The 17,338-nt window shown below is 43.8% G+C and overlaps 1 protein-coding gene across 2 annotated transcripts in view; it reads left to right on the top strand.

Annotated features, from left to right (window-relative positions):
* The first annotated feature begins 749 nt into the window (after window positions 1-749).
* Window positions 750-17,338, top strand: part of LOC143960387 (sodium- and chloride-dependent GABA transporter 1-like) — a 44,489-nt gene continuing 27,900 nt past the window's right edge. Inside the window, exons 1-4 of one of the 2 annotated variants that reach the window (XM_077468961.1) lie at window positions 750-882; window positions 5,963-6,350; window positions 10,959-11,090; window positions 14,770-14,870. In XM_077468961.1, the coding sequence (XP_077325087.1) occupies window positions 6,119-6,350; window positions 10,959-11,090; window positions 14,770-14,870 (465 nt within the window). In that variant the 5' untranslated portion in view covers window positions 750-882; window positions 5,963-6,118. Of the gene's footprint in view, window positions 883-1,640; window positions 1,797-5,962; window positions 6,351-10,958; window positions 11,091-14,769; window positions 14,871-17,338 lie in introns of those variants that run through there. The other variant, XM_077468959.1, reaches the window with a different exon arrangement.

Raw genomic sequence — 17,338 nt, forward strand, 5'->3', positions numbered from 1 at the left:
GATCACACCAAAGTCCGATCGTCAAGAATGCGGCGATGTACAACACATACGACAGGACTAGAAAAAGGACGTTCAATAACCAGTAGCCAGCTTCGGTCTCGTACTTGCTTCAGAGCATGCGTTGTTTTTGGTCCATCGGAACAGCATACAGACGAGCGGTTTTCCCGATAGGAATTGGTTCTGTCGGAAATATTTAGAACGCGTTCTATTTCTAGGTCCGTCAGAATTTTTGAAAAAAAAGAAAAGTCTGATGAGGCATACACACGATCGGAATACGATGAAAAGCTTCTGTCTGACTTTTTCTGTCAGACATTCCACTCATGTGTACGTGGCATAAGGGTTAGGGAAGCTTCTTTGGACCTGTTTTTGTGCTAAAAACTGTCCCTCTTTAGCTAGGAACACAACCTTAGTTATTGAGGAACGCTAACCCCAACTCAAGCACTAACCTTAATATGAAGCTAAATCCGAAACAGAAACCTCTGCTTTCCTTTAAGACATAAATCTCAAACTGGAAAACAGAATTTTTATAGGACCCACACTGAAATAATTGTAAACACTCAATGCAAAATTGGGCCATCCCGCTGCTTTATTCTGACCATCTCTGACCATTTTTCAGGGCACAGTCAGGAAGAAGCAGACTTGTGGATCATAAAGCAAACCCTCACAGATCCAAATTGCCATCCTTTAGGGACACAGTACAAGTCAGCGCTGCCTTCTGACTTGATGGTGATTATATTGGACATAAACTGGAAGCTCATTAACACCCTGTCAATATCTAAGCTAATGAAGGAGAGGGGTTCGGTGAGAGCACAGAGCGCTGGTGGGCAACCACTTTGGGTACAGCGTCAGTGAATGGCGGGACACATGGAGGAGCAGTTCAAGGTAAGCTGACAATGTGTGCCATCTTGTTTATTAAGGTGCCTGTAAATCTTATAAATTTAGATATGGGTATAGTTAGGTATAGTTAGATAAAGAGATGAGAAAAGGAATTCCTCAGAACTATTAATATTACATTAAACAATAGTTATACTACTACTACTACTTATATATGGCTCAGCTAGAAAATGCACATGGTTTACAACTGCAATCTTGGGTTTGATCCCAGACACCTCCTTACGTGGGCATAGGATACAAAGAATCATGGGGTACACTGGATCTTCCAGTGTGGATTCAGGCAGGCTAATAAGAGTTTCTTTTTAAATAAGGTCCACCTTATATATTGTGGATATATATGCTATGCTACATGCAGCTCCAATTTCCTATCTTGTAATCAAAGTGAATGGGCCCGTTCACACCAGCTGATGCACATACCATGCAGACACTGCCATGTGTTGTTACAAGACATCACATTTTATTTTTTATTTTTTTTTTACTTTTTTAAATCTGAGGATTTAAAATGCAATAATACTGAAACATATCAGAACATTCCAATGCAGGTAAAAAGCAGCTGTATTGATCATTGGCTGCAAAATTCATACTGTATATAAAAAATATTACACAGTCTCTGTATTTCACTCAAATTCTATGCACAAATATTTATTTGATGTTTCACATGCTTGGGATCAAACATTCCTTTGTTGGCAGCTGACAAGTGTAAATCCTTGGAAACAAACTTTTACGGATTTCAACCCAAACAGGGTCTGTTTGTCTTTGAGACTAAGGTTTATATCTATACACATATTTTATTGGAGGGAGTAAGGAATGGTTAGAAGAACCCACGGTGGGTAGATTTTGCTGTCTTTGTCCCACTCGAGAGATTTTTCAGGAGATTGAAGGGAAAGCTGTCAACGGAACAGGTATTCACATTTAAGTTTTCCTTTCCTTTAACTGTTTTAGGCTTAATGTACACGGGACATTTTTACAACCTCTCCTGAACGATTTAAATTGACACATAGTAACCCACGTTTAAAAAGTCCGTTTTGCAGTGTTTACATGCCACGTTTAGCAACGTTTTACCGCGTTTGCGTTTAGAAGTGTTTGAAGAAAAAAAATGTTTTTTTTTCAAAAGAGCCAAAAATTAAAAACGCATGTAAATGAAACGTTTTGCTGCGTTTAGAAGTGTTTGGCGCTTGAAATGCCTCTAAACTCAGCGTCTGAATTCATTTTTTGCTTCCCAAAAAAAGGCCTCTAAACTCAACTGCCTAGAAACAACTATAAAGGACTCTGTGTACATCTACTGATAAGATAACAGAGGAGAGTTCAGGAGCAGTTGAAAAAAATGCCAAACTGCTCCTAAATGTCCATTTCGCAGCAACAGTATATATGAGACCTTTGTGCCAACTAAAATCTGTGAGATGTTACTTCTACTTTAATATATTTTAAAGTGGTACTAAAACCCTCAGTTGTTGAAGTACTGTCAGCAAGTGCTTTAATTACTGAGTATGCATATTTTTTATCATTTTATCCTAGCCTATATTCTAGTTTAAGCTGGATGATCACTGTCCCAGGGTTCTCCATTCTCTTGCAGCAGCCTATGGAGCCACCCTTGCATGTAGGAACTAGAGTTGTGCCCCCCACAATGTGCGCATCAATAGAAAAGCACAGCTCCATTGTCATAACCAGGCACTCCCGTGCTCATTTCTCCTCTATGCCCCCCCCCCCCCCCATTTCTCCAAGCTGACTCAGAACTGCACTGTCCATTGGTAATACTTTTCTTTGAAGACCAGAAGGTCAGGGAAGCAGCACTGAGAGAGCAAGTGCCAGCAGCATTGGGAATTGTAAACTGCAAGTACTGGGATAAAAATGTTAGTAAATAGTTTACTGAGGCATTTTTATTTTATTGTGCTCAATGTGTTAAGTGATCGCTGAGGATTTATTCCTATTTTAAAGGGGTTGGGTTTGATGTTAGGGCATTGGTTTAAGAGTCTGTTTTCAAGGGTTAGGTGAAATATTAGGGTTAGTTTGAGAGTTATGCTGACCATACACAAGGATTTATCAATATTAACCACTTTTAAATGAGTGAAAAAGTCAAGGAAAGCTACCACCAGCCATTTGTAGCAATACAACTACATTGTTTTGTATATATGGCAGTGAAGTTGGTAGGTTGGCTTAATTGGTTGGGTTAATAAAAGTTGGTTGAAAGTGGCAACCATTAAGGTTATGGCTGAGCGTTATTGGTAATGTTAGTGTAGCCAGGTGCTTTTCCCCCACTCTCCCCACTTTTACTCCCCCACAACCGCAAGAGTGATAGAGCAGAGGAAAGCGTGTTCCTGCCCACTCGCCCCCCTACTCCTGTCAGCAGCAGCGGTCTCTGTGTCACCCCTGCCCACTGCCCTCTCTGTTTCTTCACCCTCCCTCCTGGATTAGTCAAGGGATCAATCAACACAAAGGAGAAAAGGATGATGGGACATGTAGTCCCAGAAACAGCGCTGCCTATAGGAAATAGTGGGCTCTGAACTACAGACCCCAGTTAGCCATTAGAGAAGCAGCTCCAGGGACACTGGAACACCCTTTACTGTGCCAAAAAACAGAGTACAGAGCTGTGAGAGTGTGCAGAGAAAGACTGAGCCACTGCCAGGATACAGACTGTGCTGCACTACAGGCCAGAGTCACTGGTGGGGTGGAGGAAAGGAGTACCTGTCTGTTTCCAAATGGCTAGCCTGCAGCTGACTAACCGCATTGGTTGGGGCCCAGTAACCATTGGCGCGCTTTAAGGCAATCAACAAGGCCTGCAGGCATTATTTTTTAGTAGCTGGCTAGGTACCTACTAATGGCTAAGTCTCTAGTGGTGGTAGTCAGTAATGGCTGCCAGGCCCTCTTACCAGACCCAGTGAAACAACAACAATGATCCCGTGAGTTGGACGTCCGCTCACTCTGGGTTGCCTGGGTGACTCTGGTCTGTAGTGCAGCACAGTCTGCATCCTGGCAGAGGCACCCTTGGCACAGTAAAGGGTGTTCCAGTGGCTCAGTATCTAGAGCTGGCAGCCAGCAATAAATCCTTGTGCTCTCTTGTCCCACACTGGTCTGACTTTGTTGTTGGATTTTGCCTGGGAAAGCCATGCTCTTTCCTCTCTTTTTCAGGGCTAATAGGGTGTAGCTGAATCTCTGACCTCTTCCAGCCTAATGAGAAACTTCAAGGCCAAAGATAGCTGACATCCTTCAATACTGTATGTGGTGGGTTGTGAGGCATAGTGCGTGCAAAAGTGGCAAATTGGTTGCCAGACACTTCTTGGACGTACAAGAGGTTTTATTTCTATGACAGTCCTTTTTATATTTTGCAAGAGAAATGGGGTTAGGGCCAGGACACCCTTATGCAATTGCAATTTAAAATGGCAGGCTCCGAGACTACAACAGGAGGACAGCCGTACAGGGAAAGGCCCCAGCAAGGTGCCACTTCTGTACGTGCAGGATTGCTGTCTCCTATGGCAATAGTACTTAAACAGTCCCTAACCCAAAGTAACAGTTCTCTCAGGTGTACTACCACTTTTCCTTGTAGTTCTTCAGTACCTTGAGCTCCTGGTCTCTCACTAGACCCTCTGATTCACTGACTCTGAATCCCGTGAGTTCCTCAAGGCCAGACGACACCCATCCACCCAGATGGCAGTCTGGGTGGCACACAAGAGCCCCCGGATATATAGGCTCTCCCAGCAGGCCAAAGGATTCAACAAAATCCCTGCCCATTGGCTGAGATACCCCATATATCCATAACCTGACCTTGGGTTGTCCTTCTCAATCTAATGCCTCCAAGTGCCCAGCCACCTGGAGATAGAAGAGGAAAGTACAACCAGGCCAAACTTAGGGAGAAGTCAATGGATCCCTAATAATTAATTACAGTAGCTACTCCTGACAAATAATTTGGTGAGGAGCCCCTGACTAAACCCCAGGGCGCTACAAGGGGGCTGTAGTTTAGAGCCCACTATTACCTATAGGCAGCACTGTCTCTGGGGACTACATGACCCCTTATCCTTTTCTCCTCTGTGTTGATCCCTTGTCACCGTAACCCAGGAAGGAGGGGGAAGGAACAGAGCAGGCAGCGAGTGTGGGTGACACATATTATTAATAATAATAATAATAATACATTTTAATTAATGGTGCCTTTCAGAACATCGAAGGTCACCTTACATGGATAGAATCAGAGCAACAGAAAATATAAAATAGAATAAATATACATTACATAAACATTGAATTACAAAAACAAATCAATGAAATCAAACAGGGTATGCTAGCTTAAAGAGATTAATTTTGAGACGTGGTTTAATGATAGGTAAGAAGTGAATGTTGTGGATGTCAGGAGGCAGGGTGTTCCAAAGCCGAGGGGCAGAGTGGTTAAAGGCTTTCCCATAGTGGCAAGGCGGGCGGATGGAACATTGAGATGGATGGAAGTAGACCCTAGAGTGCGGGAGGGTCTGTTGATGTGCAGGAGTTCAGAAAGGTAGTTCGGAGAAGCAAGGTTATAAATAATCTTAAAGGTAAGTAAGAGAATCTTGAACTGGACTGGAAGCCAATAGAGATGCTGAGGGACTTAGCCCGATGCTGACAGGAGTAGGGGGTGAGTAGACAGGAACATGCAGAGCCACTCTCCTCTGGTGCTCTGTCACTCTCACTCTGGGGCAGGGGAGGAAGAGCACTCAGCTACACAAGGGCTATTGTTTAGGGCTTATCTCAGTGTTTCTGATCTCCTGCTATTCGCAAGCACTTCCTTCAGTGTAGGCTGCTTCATTCTACCCTGGCTTGGCTTCCTGACGGCTGCAACATTGGACCATACATATGCAATGTGTGTCACCATAGCTACTTGCAGTCACCACAAGGGGTGCATGTGACTAGGTGATCAAAGAAGATCGCAATTGGGAGAAATTTGTTACCCTATAACAAGAAATGCCTGAACAAAGACCTTCCTGGCAGAATGACCAGTTGCAGATTTGATTAGATTGACTTTTGAAATTACATCAACGTGTTAAAATGTATATGATATTTTAGTGATTGGGTTTACATCTACTTTTAAATATGTGTTTTATCCCAACAGCTGTGACCCAACTCAGCATTTCCTTTGTGGTGCATTTCTAGTCTCGCTGAAGAATCTTGGACAGTTGGTTCTACTCTGCCAGTCTTGGTTGTTGTCTTTGCTAAGTGACCCCCTTTTGAGAAGGCCCGACCTCTTCCCCCTCTTTGCTGGACCAGTATGGGAAAGATTGATAGTGACTCTGTGGAGCTAACCTCACCGAGTGAGGTACGGCATGCTTTGCCCATCGAAACTCACTGTTCAGTTCCAGCAGCTGCAAAGAAGAAATCGGACACAGAGGACCGAGGAACGTGGAAAGGGAGATTTGACTTCTTACTGTCCTGCGTGGGGTATGCCATCGGGCTGGGAAATGTGTGGAGATTCCCGTATTTGTGTGGAAAAAATGGAGGAGGTGAGATGGTATCAGTTCCATACATGTTACATGGTTACCTGGGCTGTAAAAAAAAAAATGCACAACAAATCAAGCCAATTTTAAATGCCACCTGATTTGGCAAACACTCCTTTGGTCATCAGAGCCCAATTCTGCCACACAGGAAGAAAAGACTGGATCTTGACCCTGCAAAACTAGTTGTAATCAAAATACTATCCATACTATCCTTTAGTAGTTATAAGTGTAAAGCTGGCCATATGTGGGTAGGGCTAACTGCACCGGTGCATGTGGGGGCAACACTTGAGCATAGCGCCTTCATCAATGCCCAGGCAGAGACTGGGATTATGTGAACAATCAAACATTAAGGCAATTTTCCACCTTAGAGAAGAGCCTTCACTGTGTGTAGTAATAAAGTGCAGAGTTCCTCTGAAAAGTAACTTATCTCCTGTCACTACACACTGTAACTTGTATGTTTGCATTAGGAGGGACTTGCGCTCACTCCATCAGTCAGCATATCTCTGTTACCACACTCCCAGTAACAGAATGGGGTCCCACCAAGCACGTAGCTCATGCATGCTCTCACTTGACTCTGTCCTTCCCGTACCATGTGACCAGGCCATGGAACCACATCACACCACACCACATTTAAAACGCTATGGTATTCACACAGCAATGCGTGCCTGAATCCCACTAGAAAGCGATTTCAGCAAACATATGTGTGAACCGGAGTAGTGCAGGAAACCGCATGTGATTCAGACAGGGATCGCAACGTATTCCTGTTCAAATCACATGCCATTCTTTGCAGTGCAATTTGCACCCATTCATTTTGTATGGGTTCAAATCAAACCACACAAAAAAGTATTCGTTTTAGTATTGGAGCATTTGCACGAGTACAAGTACTCATGCAAATGGTTAGTGTCGGCACTGATATTGCTATTGGTGCAATCGTATCACAAACCTCACCTTAGTACTTCTCTCAAGAGCTATCAGTCCTGATGCAAGCAGTAGGCTGACTCTTAGAAGGAGTTATGCAAATATCCATATGTCTTGAAGGCTGAATGGAGGGGTGGGTGTTCCAAGGCAGACAGCTGACAATCCTAGTGTAGCAAAGTCCCGGGGCCCCTGAATCCCACTGGTGACCTCCAGAGTTAGTGACAGCTGACATCCTTCAGTGTAGAATGGACTACAAGACACTTTTTTTAATACAAAGATATTTGTCTCCTAACCAGAGCTGTGGGAGAGAGGGTTAGGGCCTGCACACCCTTAAGCAGATGAAATTTTAATTGGCAGACACTGAAACTTCTATAGGTAGACAGCCATACAGGTGCCTCCAGCCAGACAGCACCTCTGTATAGGTAGAACTGCTGTCTCCCATGGCAACAATCTTGTAGCTGTTACTAATGGTAAAGGTATTAAACTATCTGCAACATGAACAGTTCTCTTTACCCCACACTCACTGATGGTGGGTCTTCACTCAATGAGCTCCCAGTCTCTCTCACTAGACTTCAGATCCACTAGCCACTGGATAACATGAGCTCTCTCACTGTAGCACTCAGTATCTTCCTCAAGCGTCACCCCCTGCTTCACTGCTGGGTCACTGGCTTGGCATTCTAACTGATACTCCTCAAGCTTCACCCTTGCTGACACCTTAGGTCCCTGACTTGGCACTCAACAAGCATCACCTCTGCTGTCCCACTGGGTCCCTGACTTGGCACTTGCTGATGCTTTCCCACTTCTTCACCATCCCCGGTTAGCGAGAAGTCTGCTCTGGTACAGGCCTCAGCTTACTTACAGTGGTCTCCGGTACCAAGGAGGATAGTCCCTTTGTGGTAACAGCTTCCCCTCTACCTCTGACAATGGCTGGCTCCCCAGCCGGCGGAACTGTTACTTCTGGTTGGACTAACCCTGCACTACTTCTGTATAGGCTCTCAGATAGCCCAGCAGCCAGATATCCCCGGGATAGGCCCCAGGTCTCCAGCCCAGCAGCCTGGGGCAACACGACACACATCCACCCAGACAGCCATCCAGGTGGCACAGAACCCCGATCACCTGACTCCACCCAAATAAATATGTTCTCCCAGCAGGCCAAGGGACCCAAGAAAATCCCTGCCTATTGGCCGAGACACTCCATTCATTCCTAATCTGTTCTTGCAATGCCCTCGCATATCTAATGTCACCAGATACCCGGCCCTCTAGTGAGAAAAGAGGGAAGTACAGCAACTCCAGAATTAGGGTGAAATCAATTGCCCTCCTAACAATTGGCAACTATCACTTGGCAAATAAATTGAATATCAACCCTGCCTAAACATCAGGGTGTTACACTAGGTAAAACCTACATGTGATTTTTGTCAAGCTACAGTCAAGCTAGGGATGAAAGAACTAGATAATTATGGATGTCCTCCACCTAGGACACATTGGGAGAAGCTCAAAGTGTGCAGTGAAATCATAGTAAGCAATTTCAACACATGAGAGGAGCCTGTACAGCTATGCAAGACTAATGCCGCATACACACAATCGGAATTCTCGTCGAAAAAAGCTCTGATGGTTTTCCTGTTGGAATTCCGATGGAATTTCGCTCAAGCTGTCTTGCCTACACACGGTCACATCAAATTCCGACAGTCAATAACACCGCGACATACAACACGTTCGATGGCACTATAAAAGGGAAGTTTAATGCTTCCGAGCATGCCCTGAATTGTTTCAGAACATGCGTCGGAATTTTGCGCGTCGGAATTGCATACACACGATCGAAAAATCCGATAGAAAGGTTTTCCGTCAGAAAAATTAAGAACAGGCTCTCAATCTAAAGACCGTCGGGCATACACACGGTCAGAAAATCCGATGAAAAGCTCCCATCGGACTGTTTCCATCGGAAATTCTGGCTGTGTGTACACAGCATCAGGCTGTTTTTACATAGAGAGTCCCGGAGCAGAAGGAGAGAAAAGGATAAGCGTAGGGACGGCATGACAGGTGTGGACAGCACAGTCATGCTAGTAAGGAAAAAATAATTTGTCTCCTTTAAGAAAAGGGGAGTGGCCGGAGCAGGGGAGGCGCTCGGGCTAGAAAACTATTAGGCAGGAAGGAGAGTGACGTCAGTAGTGAGCGGCGGAGGAAAAGATTCCCACCCACCCTCCCGAGTATCGTTGATTATAATAGGGGCTGTACGGACAGCCCATGGCAGTGGTTGGATCTTTGAAGGAGGAGAATATGGATGTTATATGCATATATAACATGGTTGGTACCCATCCGTGGGATGGGGGTTAACATGGTTGGTACCCATCTGTGGGATGGGGTTAGCATGGTCGGTACCCATCTGTGGTACGGGGTTAACATGCTTGGTACCCATCTGTGGTATGGGGTTAACATGGTTGGTACCCATCTGTGGCATGGGGGTTTAACATGTTGGTACCCATCTGTGGTATGGGGTTAACATGGTTGGTACCCATCTGTGGTATGGGGATAACATGGTTGGTACCCATCTGTGGTATGGGGATAACATGGTTGGTACCCATCTGTGGATGGGGTTATCAGGTACCTTCTGGTTAACAAGGGGTTAACCTGGAAGGGGTAAAAGGTGGGTCACTGCGAAAGTTGAGTACCGTCTCCGGGTCCGGGGATTTGCGACTGGAGGCCTAAAGTAAAAGGAAGTTTGTCGCAGTGACCAGTGGGGTGGGGTTCCCCTCAAAGACCCCAAAAGTACAAAAAGTTGGTTATGAGTTATTTTAAATGTTGTTTATTTAATCTCAAAGTAATGGTTAATAAAAGGCCATCAAGGCCATTTAATCCAAAATCTTGTCATGTCATTTGTGAAGGGATTTGGAGAGGGTTAGATATTATGGTTAACGGGTGGAGGAAGTGACTGTGGGTTAGGTCCTTCACATGTCAAGGATTTTAGCCAAGGCGAATTCCAGCCAAATCTACTGCTGTGAGTGAAAAGGTTCATCAGCCGAGCAATTACCTGTCCACTCACAGCTTCACAATTCCTACTCTGATATTCGCATTGAGGCTAAACACCAATGCAAATGCAGCCTAAAGGTAGGGCTAGAAGTACACTTTAACCTCAAAGTGTTAGTAAACCCAGAACCTGCATTCACTTTATCTGGCCTCATACAGTACACAGAACATGGAAATGCAATAATTTTAGTAAATATATACAGCTAAATACCTATTCTTATCATCAGTATACTGTATAGTAGTCTTTTGATGTCTATCAGTTCCTGGTGAAGCTTGTAGGAGGAGTTTTCATGCTGCACTGAGCAGTCCTATGAGGCTGCAGGGCTCCTGACCCTCTAGACATGTCTAGACAGTGCTGATTGGCCTGTGCTGATTACATACACTCTCCCAAGAACAAAAAAACCTCTCTAGCAATACACACCAAACTGAGCATGTGCAGCCTGACTCTACAGGCTCTGTCTTATCCGGACTTGTCCAGGGGGACAGTGCAGGGAAGGGAGCATCTGTGCATACAGGATGAAGCAGCCTTTTTACACAATGCAAAGGATTAACCCTTTAGGTTCCACAGTGAGTCTAACAAGCATATTTTACTGCATTTACAGACTGATTTTACTGTTGTGATTTTAGTAACACTTTAAATTTGTTTCCAACATACCATGACTTTGTTTTATCCAGGAGCATTTCTTATCCCATACTTCCTGACACTAGTCTTTGCCGGAATCCCGCTATTCTTCCTGGAGACGGCTCTGGGACAATTCACATCTATTGGAGGCCTGGGGGTGTGGAAACTGGCTCCCATGTTTAAAGGTACAGTGTTTGTATTAATAGTGCTCAATATGAGAAAAAACATCATGTGAATGTGAACTCTAAGGTTTTCTGGAAATTGCATTTTTTACATGGTTGTTATTCCACATTATTATGAATGACAAAATCTATACATAAAAAGGGATGTATAAATAAAATGGCTATAAAAGTAAAGCTGGCCATACTGAATTGTTTTGGGGTGGATGAAGGAATCCTCCCTGGTGCGCTATATGACAGCAAGACTCCTCCACAGTCAAAATGCACTGGTCAGGTGGAAATTTTCTAACATTTTCGTTTGAGAGAAGACAATCATTAGATTGATTTCTCTCAGGTCCATGCTGAACCAGCTTATTTTGGATCCATCTCTGGCCAGCTGGCAGTCCCGTTCAGATAAGGTTAATTGGTCACAGTAATTGTATAAGGCTGGGTTCAAACCTATGTGAATTGGATGTGTTTTTTTCGCATCCAATTCGCATGACAGGAGATTGTGACCGACTCTCTATGGAGCCGGTTCACATACCTCCGTTGCGTCTGCAGAGCTGCTTGCACAGGAGTGCTGTGCATCTTTGAAAAGAGGGGGGGAAGGGAAAATAGACCTGGCGCTATACCCTATACAACTGGATGTCTATACGTTTAAACTCAATAACATATAATTTCCAGCGTGCTGGCAATAGAATAAAAATAGTGCAAATAATGAAATAAATAAATAAATAAATGAAAACCTTGGAATAGCAAATAATTATCCAAATACCATAGGTAATTAAACCTATGTGCTGCTGTTACGTTTAAACTCAATAACATATAATTTCCAGAGTGCTGGCAATAGAATAAAAATAGTGCAAATAATGAAAGAAATAAATAAATAAATGAAAACCTCAGATGACGTCTGAATGACGAAACGCGTAGGGCGTGGCCAAACGACGTACACCTCTAGCACATACCAGGAAGCCGAGCGGGACTTTCAAACCTGTTTTAAAGCTGTAAAACAACCGCAATTGAATCATCTATGTTTGTAAGTAGTTTTAATCCATTTTTTAATAAATACGATTTTTAAACGTTATCACGCTATGGATATGCCTCTCTCTTAACATATACAACGTCGTACACTACACTCACGGAAAAACGAGGGGTCCCCAGCATTACATCTGAAGCAAGCCAGAGAGCGACACAATAGCTTATATTGTGAAGGTTGATCCACCCCGGACGGGGTCCTTTTTCCGGTGAGAGCATAAGATAGAAGTAACCACTGAACACGGGGAACAATTTTGGAAAGATTGGAAATCATCACCCCCTTCCCCCTCCCCCACGCACGGAACATCCCGTCACTTATTAGAGACTATTCACAATTCTAATGTATATGGTTCAATGTGACCGTTAATTTCATTTTGTTTTTCAATTTTCACCGCACACGTTCATGCATTTTTAGTGTGTCAATCATCACGTTATTTTTCTTTGCTTATACCCTGCATGACAATATTTAATGGACTAAGCACAGTCACTATACTCACGGGCAAGACCAAGCCATCACTTGGTATTTTATATTTTATATTTTATTTGTTCTAATCGTTTTTATGTATATTAGATTTTCGCACATGTAATTCACTGACACTTGCACTTTATTTAGTAATAGCAGCAGCACATAGGTTTAATTACCTGTGGTATTTGGATAATTATTTGCTATTCCCAGGTTTTCATTTATTTATTTATTTCTTTCATTATTTGCACTATTTTTATTCTATTGCCAGCACGCTGGAAATGATATGTTATTGAGTTTAAACGTAGCAGCAGCACATAGGTTTAATTACCTATGGTATTTGGATAATTATTTGCTATTCCAAGGTTTTCATTTATTTATTTATTTCTTTCATTATTTGCACTATTTTTATTCTATTGCCAGCACGCTGGAAATTATATGTTATTGAGTTTAAACGTATAGACTTCCAGTTGTATAGGGTATAGCGCCAGGTCTATTTTCCCTTCCCCCCCTTTTTTCAGTATCTTTCCACCCGTCAAGGTGGAAACAAATAGAGGCCGCTCTTACCCATATTTCGTGTCTTATATTTTATATTATTAATTCAATACTTCTTAAAGTAAGTGGTCCATAGCGCAACCTAACCCCCCTCTTAATGCTGTGCATCTTTGGCTCCATTTAAGGGCCGAATTCAGGAAAACCGGGACACATCAGACACCTGCTAAAAAATAACCATCAATGGTTTGGGAATGCCAGGGGGTCCCCTTCATCAGGACTTTGTAAAACTGGACTGGAAATGAAGGTCTAGGCTTTTTTCAAAATCCTGGGGTTAAAAAATAACAACATTAGGTCTGCTCTGATTGTTTATTTAAAAATTCCCCAAATCATTTTTTGTTCACACCTTCCTTTCCTACACACCTTGAAACATTGCACTGAGGACCATGTCCATGCACATCCACAGTGTCTTTGAGAGTTTGGGAGCTGCCCTGAGAAAAAGTGCTTTGGAATAGTCACTCTCACGGAGGTCTAGCACTACACTACTGTACTCTGTTTTTATTTGTCTATTCTTTTTATTGATTATTTTCATGAAATGTAAAATATAAAACACTGCTGGCAACACAAAACAGTGCCACCAAACATTGAGGCCACACAGGGCCAAACAATACAGTACAATTGTTAACAATGATACCTAGACCACTAATTATTGCTAGAAGGAGGATAGGTGAGACCTTAGAACTGCCATATTGTAGGGGGTTAACCTAATGTGGCCACTTCTAGGGGGGCCCTTAAAAATGAAAAGAATCCCATATAGTAAGCCCATGGTACAGTATTCATTGAAAAGGTATAATTATCTGATGGTCCCTACAACAAAGCTATCCCGCCAATCTCACTGAGCAGTCGAAGAAGAGACTAACCAAGCTTTTTGTACAATCCCTATAAGGATAAGTGGCTCTGTATAAGGGGATCATAGAATTTACCAGGCCTTTCCAGAAAGAAAACCGTCGGGGGACCAGGGGCACCAGAACAGTAAAATGTTAAGTAACGTTCTGTGAGCATTGGATAGGACCACTGACTCCACTAAGCCAAGAAGACAGATTGAGACCAACTCCCTACCAAAAAATCTCCGATCACCTGGCATTTCCCCAAAAAAGGTAAAAATTTGCGGGGGGAATACACTACTATTTTTTAAGTGAAGTCTTCGTAAATGTAGAGCTGCAGGTCCAGTGAAATTAGAATTTTTTCACATTTTCTGTTACATAAATTATCCTGTTTTATGTCTGTTATCTGTTTCCTTTACCCTTCCATGGGAATAGTGCTAATGATGGTTAGGATTAATTAAGAGCTCACTGTTGGTCCCTAGAAGTTACACAATGGGGGTTATTTACGAAAGGCAAATCCACTTTGTACTACAAGTGCAAACTACAAGTGCAAAGTGCACTTGAAATTGCACTGAAAGTGCACTTGGAAGTGCAGTCGCTGTAAATCTGAGGGGTAGATCTGAAATTAGGGGAAACCCTGCTGATTTTATCATCCAATCATGTGCAAGATAAAATGCAGTTTTTATTTTCCTTGCACGCCCCCCTCGGATCTACAGCGACTTTACTTCCAAGTGCACTTTCAGTGCAAAGTGGAGTTTCCTTTAGTAAATAACCCGCAATATGTTTCTCATTATTTTTACCATATACTCACTATACTGTGTCCTCATTCTAGGGGTCGGCATGGCCGCCGTGGTGCTGTCATTTTGGCTTAATATTTACTATATTGTGATCATTGCCTGGGCACTGTACTATCTCTTCAATTCCTTCTCCTCGGTAAGTAGAAAATGCCGTTATTGTTTTTCCTATTTATTCAGAATGATTGGGTATACATAAAATATTTTCACCCTATCCAACCTTATCCATTCAATGATCAGTTCTATTGGGTGAAGCCTGAGCTAAGCCAGAGTACTTTCAAATTCAAATTCAAACTTTAATTCAAAAGTGCTAAAGCTTACTGAAAGCAAAGAGGGGACTTTAATGCCAACATGACACACATATGGGTTAATGGGTGCAGAGTTTTCTGTGCTGAGAGCCTGCTTACTGCGTACTCCCAGCACAGTGGCTCTCTAGTAATGATCAGGCGCATGGCGGGACTGACTCCCAATCATGCGACTACGGTGACAGACAATGATAGTGGTCAAGTAAGTAGACAAACTTTCTGGGCCCCCAGGCAGAATAGCCCAATAAAAGGGGCACCAGGGCTGGACAGGAAGAGATTAAGACCCCTTTCACACAGGAGGCATTTTTCAGGCGTGTTAGCGCTAAAAATAGCGACTGTAAAGCGCCTGAAAAATGCCTCATCTGCAATGCTTTCACACTGGGGTGCTGCGCTTGCAGTACGTTAAAAAAAATCCTGCAAGCAGCATCTTTGAGGCACTTTAGGAGTGGTGTGTACACTGCTCCAAAAGCGCCCCTGCCCATTGAAATCAATGGGCAGCGCTGCCGAAGCACCTCACGGGAGCTTTTAAACCTTTATTGGCTTGTTAGCGGGGGGGGGTTAAAAGCGCGGGCAGATGAGAGAGCCAGGTGGATCAGAGAAGCGAGCTGGCGAGCAGAGATAACATCATCTCTCTCCACCCACGCTGCATCACCACTCTTCCGCCCTCATAGCGCAGACCTCGTCAGTGTCAGAGTTGTGGCGGGGAGCAGAGAGATGACATCATCTCGAACCCGCCCTGTATCTCACACTATCTGTGGCAGAGAGCACTCTGGTGGCAGGCAGGTGACATTCCTCACCCGGTGGCAGGAAGGTGACATTCCTCATCTGGTGGCAGGCAGGTGACATTCCTAATCTGGTGGCTTGCAGCATTCCTCATCTGGTGGCAGGTGACATTCTTCATTTGGTGGCAGGCAGCTTGGCAGGTGACATTCCTCATCTGGTGGCAGATGACATTCCTCATCTGGTGGCAGGCAGCATGGCAGGTGACATTCCTCATCTGGTGGCAGGCAGCGTGGCAGGTGACATTCCTCATCTGGTGGCAGGTGACATTCCTCATCTGGTGGCAGGCGACGTGGCAAGTGACATTCCACATCTGGTGGCAGGCACCGTGGCAAGTGACAATCTGCATCTGGTGGCAGGTGACATTCCTCATCTGGTGGCAGACAATGAGGCAGGTGACATTCCTCATTTGGTGGTAGGCGACGTGGCAAGTGACACACTCAGGCTCCCACTGATTCTGCATTATGGTGAGTTGAACTATTTCATTTTATTTTACAATGTAATAATAGAAACAATGCGCTTCAATCATTCTGACACCATATCAACCATGATGCCAGGATGATTGAAGCGCCAACACCAGCCTCTGCCCCCGACAAATTGCCCTCCAAAAATCACATACTCCCCCGCGTGCGGACCCATGCTGCATCCACTTAGATAAGTATTAATCTAAATAAAAAGCCTAAACCTATACTTTTAAGGGAGCAGAGATTGGTCTGGTCTGGTCTGTTCAGTGTCTCACAGGCTGGGAGCTGGATTGCTTACCCCTGCTACCCCTGCCTCTGGAAGCAGCTTCCAGAGTTTAGGGCGGGAGATTTAAATCAACCAGCCTGAATATTTACTGTATTAGGGTCTAGCTAATCTCTGAAGGTGAAGTGTGCAGAAAGGGGTTGGAGTGCAGATAAAAAAATCAGAGAACAAGTAAAAAGGCGCAATGTGCAGATACCTCAAAACGTAGTACCCAATAGTCCAAGGGCAAAGGTAGAATGATGTATATATGTACACATATGTACACCCATGTATCAAAATGGTCAGTCAGGGCAGCTACAAAGAAAACCAAAAGCGGGTTCCAATAAACTAGTATAAAAACAAGGAAAAGGGAGCCTCTGAGTATGTATCACAAAACAATTTATTAAAACAGCAATATCCACTCATGTGAGTGGATATTGCTGTTTTAATAAATTGTTTTGTGATACATACTCAGAGGCGCCCTTTTCCTTGTTTATAGATAAAAAATCAGAGACACTGGCTAGACACTGGTGACCAAGGTTCCTTCTCCCCAGGAGGGTTCCAGATATGCAGGGACTGCCAGGCAGCCCGTGGATGGGTGCTCTAGGAGGCCTCAGAGGTGCCAGGATCACTGAAAGTGATTTTGCTCAGAGCCAACTTTAAATTCAAACCACAAGGGATTCAGTCCTGGGAGGTGCCATCCCAATCACTGGGCTGTGTCCAGAAAAAGCTGGGAGCACGCAGCTGTCTTGAGCACATGTGTGTAGTGACCTTAAGTTAATGTGTGCTGAATGCT

The sequence above is a fragment of the Lithobates pipiens genome, unplaced genomic scaffold (assembly GCF_037356315.1).
Source record: "Lithobates pipiens isolate NorthernLeopardFrog02 unplaced genomic scaffold, aLitPip1_a1.2 Scaffold_8, whole genome shotgun sequence".
In the NCBI taxonomy this organism is placed as follows: domain Eukaryota; kingdom Metazoa; phylum Chordata; class Amphibia; order Anura; family Ranidae; genus Lithobates; species Lithobates pipiens.